The sequence below is a fragment of the Strix aluco genome, chromosome 7, assembly GCF_031877795.1.
Source record: "Strix aluco isolate bStrAlu1 chromosome 7, bStrAlu1.hap1, whole genome shotgun sequence".
Lineage (NCBI taxonomy): Eukaryota > Metazoa > Chordata > Aves > Strigiformes > Strigidae > Strix > Strix aluco.
This window is the reverse complement of record NC_133937.1, coordinates 40,208,321-40,210,820: the sequence shown is the minus strand read 5'-3', so window position 1 is coordinate 40,210,820 and position 2,500 is coordinate 40,208,321. Positions and strand designations below refer to the sequence as shown.

General features: G+C 36.7%; 1 protein-coding gene across 8 annotated transcripts in view; it reads left to right on the top strand.

Moving 5' to 3' along the window:
- EBF3 (EBF transcription factor 3) overlaps positions 1-2,500 on the top strand; it is a 121,296-nt gene that overhangs the window by 104,481 nt on the left and 14,315 nt on the right. For all 8 annotated transcript variants that reach the window (XM_074831543.1, XM_074831544.1, XM_074831541.1 and 5 more), the window contains exon 11: positions 1,224-1,312. In XM_074831543.1, coding sequence (XP_074687644.1) covers positions 1,224-1,312 — 89 coding nt within the window. The remainder of the gene's footprint in view (positions 1-1,223; positions 1,313-2,500) is intronic.

The window sequence follows — 2,500 nt, the reverse complement described above, 5'->3', positions numbered from 1 at the left end:
AGTCTTCAACTTTCTGTCGTGTTATTGAGTGCATGCGTGTGAGCCTCCTTGCATTGATTACAAGATGTACCGCGCGTGTTTACACAAATAATTGAAGCACTTGATAATAATGTTGGCCAATTATTTCGGATAACATTTTCAAATGTTACGTTGCAACTTTCCTCTAGTAAGTTGTAGCCTTTGTGTCCGCTCGCGCTCGGCAAACCTGCTGAGTTGTACGGTGTTAATCATCAAATTACATGCTGACTAATGAGTGATGGCCTAAATTGCAGGCTGAGTAATGAATAGATGGAGGCAGTTCTTATTAGTCTCAGAAAACCCATTGATTTATGTAGCGCCATGCACCATGGAGTTAGTCTGCTGAAAACGATATCTACATCAAGAAGTAATATACTCTAATAAGTATTTTCATCTTAACTCTAGTCGTTGGGCCTCCAGGCTCAGTTTTTGTTTGAGTCAGGCAGAGCTATAATAAAGCCCTATGACTCCTTATAAAGCTTGTTAAACACAATGTGTGCAGTCTAACTGAGTCAGGATCATGATTCATGCACTGTACACAGCAGCATGTGCTGCTGATTTATGACCAAGCACAGTTCATAGTCAAAATTACAATTTGAGGGATAAAAAGATTAATTACTATTTGTGGCCTGCAATTTCATGAGGCTAGTGGATTGCAGCTGTAGAATGATAGTGCTCTACATCAGTTTGTAGTCAGCCATTCACAGATTATTAAAGCTTTGCAAGATTAAGTGCTCCTCCTGCCTGGTTTGTGCTCAGGCAATATGCTAGACAAAAAAGGACCACAGGGATAAATCTGAAGCTAGCAATAGCTGGACATATGTCATAATTGCCAGTTTCCCATAAATCCACAGCCAGTATAGAAAGCAGCCCATGATGCAGACATCATATCATGACTGTAGTGATTGCTATATATGGCCTCAAGACCTGTAACTTTGTTACTGCGCTACCATTTTTGCAATATATTGGATAACCCTTTGACTATTTTCCAGTCTAATTATAAATAGAAGTAATCATTGCTTTGTGAAGGAAAGAAAAAAAAAATCTCTTCCTCAGGACAGGTTGTAAAATGAGGTTTGCAGCTGTGATAAGGTTTGAGAAGAAAATTGCACATTGTGTGTAAATTTGTGCTCACAAACAGTCGTTGAGATATATATAATTATTAATACGTACTGCTTAAATTGACTCATCTGTTTATGTTCCAGCACTTAATGAACCAACCATAGATTACGGCTTTCAGAGGTTGCAGAAAGTTATTCCACGACATCCAGGTGATCCCGAAAGGTTACCAAAGGTTAGTAAAGAGTCAAAAAGCATTTGTTTTTTCTCATTTAATATATGTTGCTAAGTGATGCCATATACTGCTTATCACTTGTAAAATAATGCCACGTAAGAACTCTCGCTACTGTATCGACTTCTTAGGTAGGTATGTCAAGCTACAGAATCAAGCACCCTTCATTCTTAAATTTGACCCATTTTCCCCATTAATTCCTCACCATTAAGTTAATTGACAATTTTTAAGATCTCATTTGATACTTGCAAAAGAGTATTTTAAAGAAGGAGAATGGATTTTCCGATACAAATATTTTGGATTCTACAAGAGGGACATAAACTTCCTACGTAATGAAATAGTTCAATTAAACATTTTCCACTCCAGTAGCTTGTAGTGATTTCAATCTAAGCAGCCCCACTCTGATCTGTGATTATTTGACTCTTGTTTTCCTTTCATTTTCTAAAGCTCGATTCAGTTTAATCTTTTGTTTACAAAGCTTTTGTTATAAGTCCCTGACTTAGCAGGCTAACAAATGAAGTCCACATATTAATATCTAGAGGGACTTTTCATTTAAATTCAACAAAGACAAAAGCAGCCTGTGTTGTTTATGCACATGACACATATCACAGAAATTTCATTTTGATGTAAAACATTAAAGATAAGTCATGCTTATAATTTTTCTGTTTCTTTGATATAATATTGTCTTTTTTCCTTTAGTGCAATCTCTGATTTTCAAGGGAAACTTGAAAACACAAATGAAAAATGAAGTCGTAACATTATGACTGATTATTTTGTATTCTGTTCCTGTGTGCATCAAGTCTTGACCACCTCTGAGTTTTATTAACACAATAAAACCTTTTAGACATTACCTTTTAATGCTCAGCATGAACATAAGCAATATCATTAGGTTTCTCTTTTAATTTGTGAGCATGCCAGCAACTCATATCAGATATTCACTGTCACAATAATTGGAGACAGACGAAAAGATTTTTCAAATGCGGGGCGTTTCACTGAGGGGTTTTTGCTCCTGCGGGTTGAGCTCCAGCAGAACAAGTTTTACCTCCAGAAGAACTGGAGCCATCAATATCATTACCCATAGGGCTTTTGCTGCCAGCAGTTCAGTCTCTGGATTGATATACGTATTAATGATATCACTGCTTCTTGGCTTTCCATATATGAATGTTGTTATCACCCTCGGTGTAACAGTCA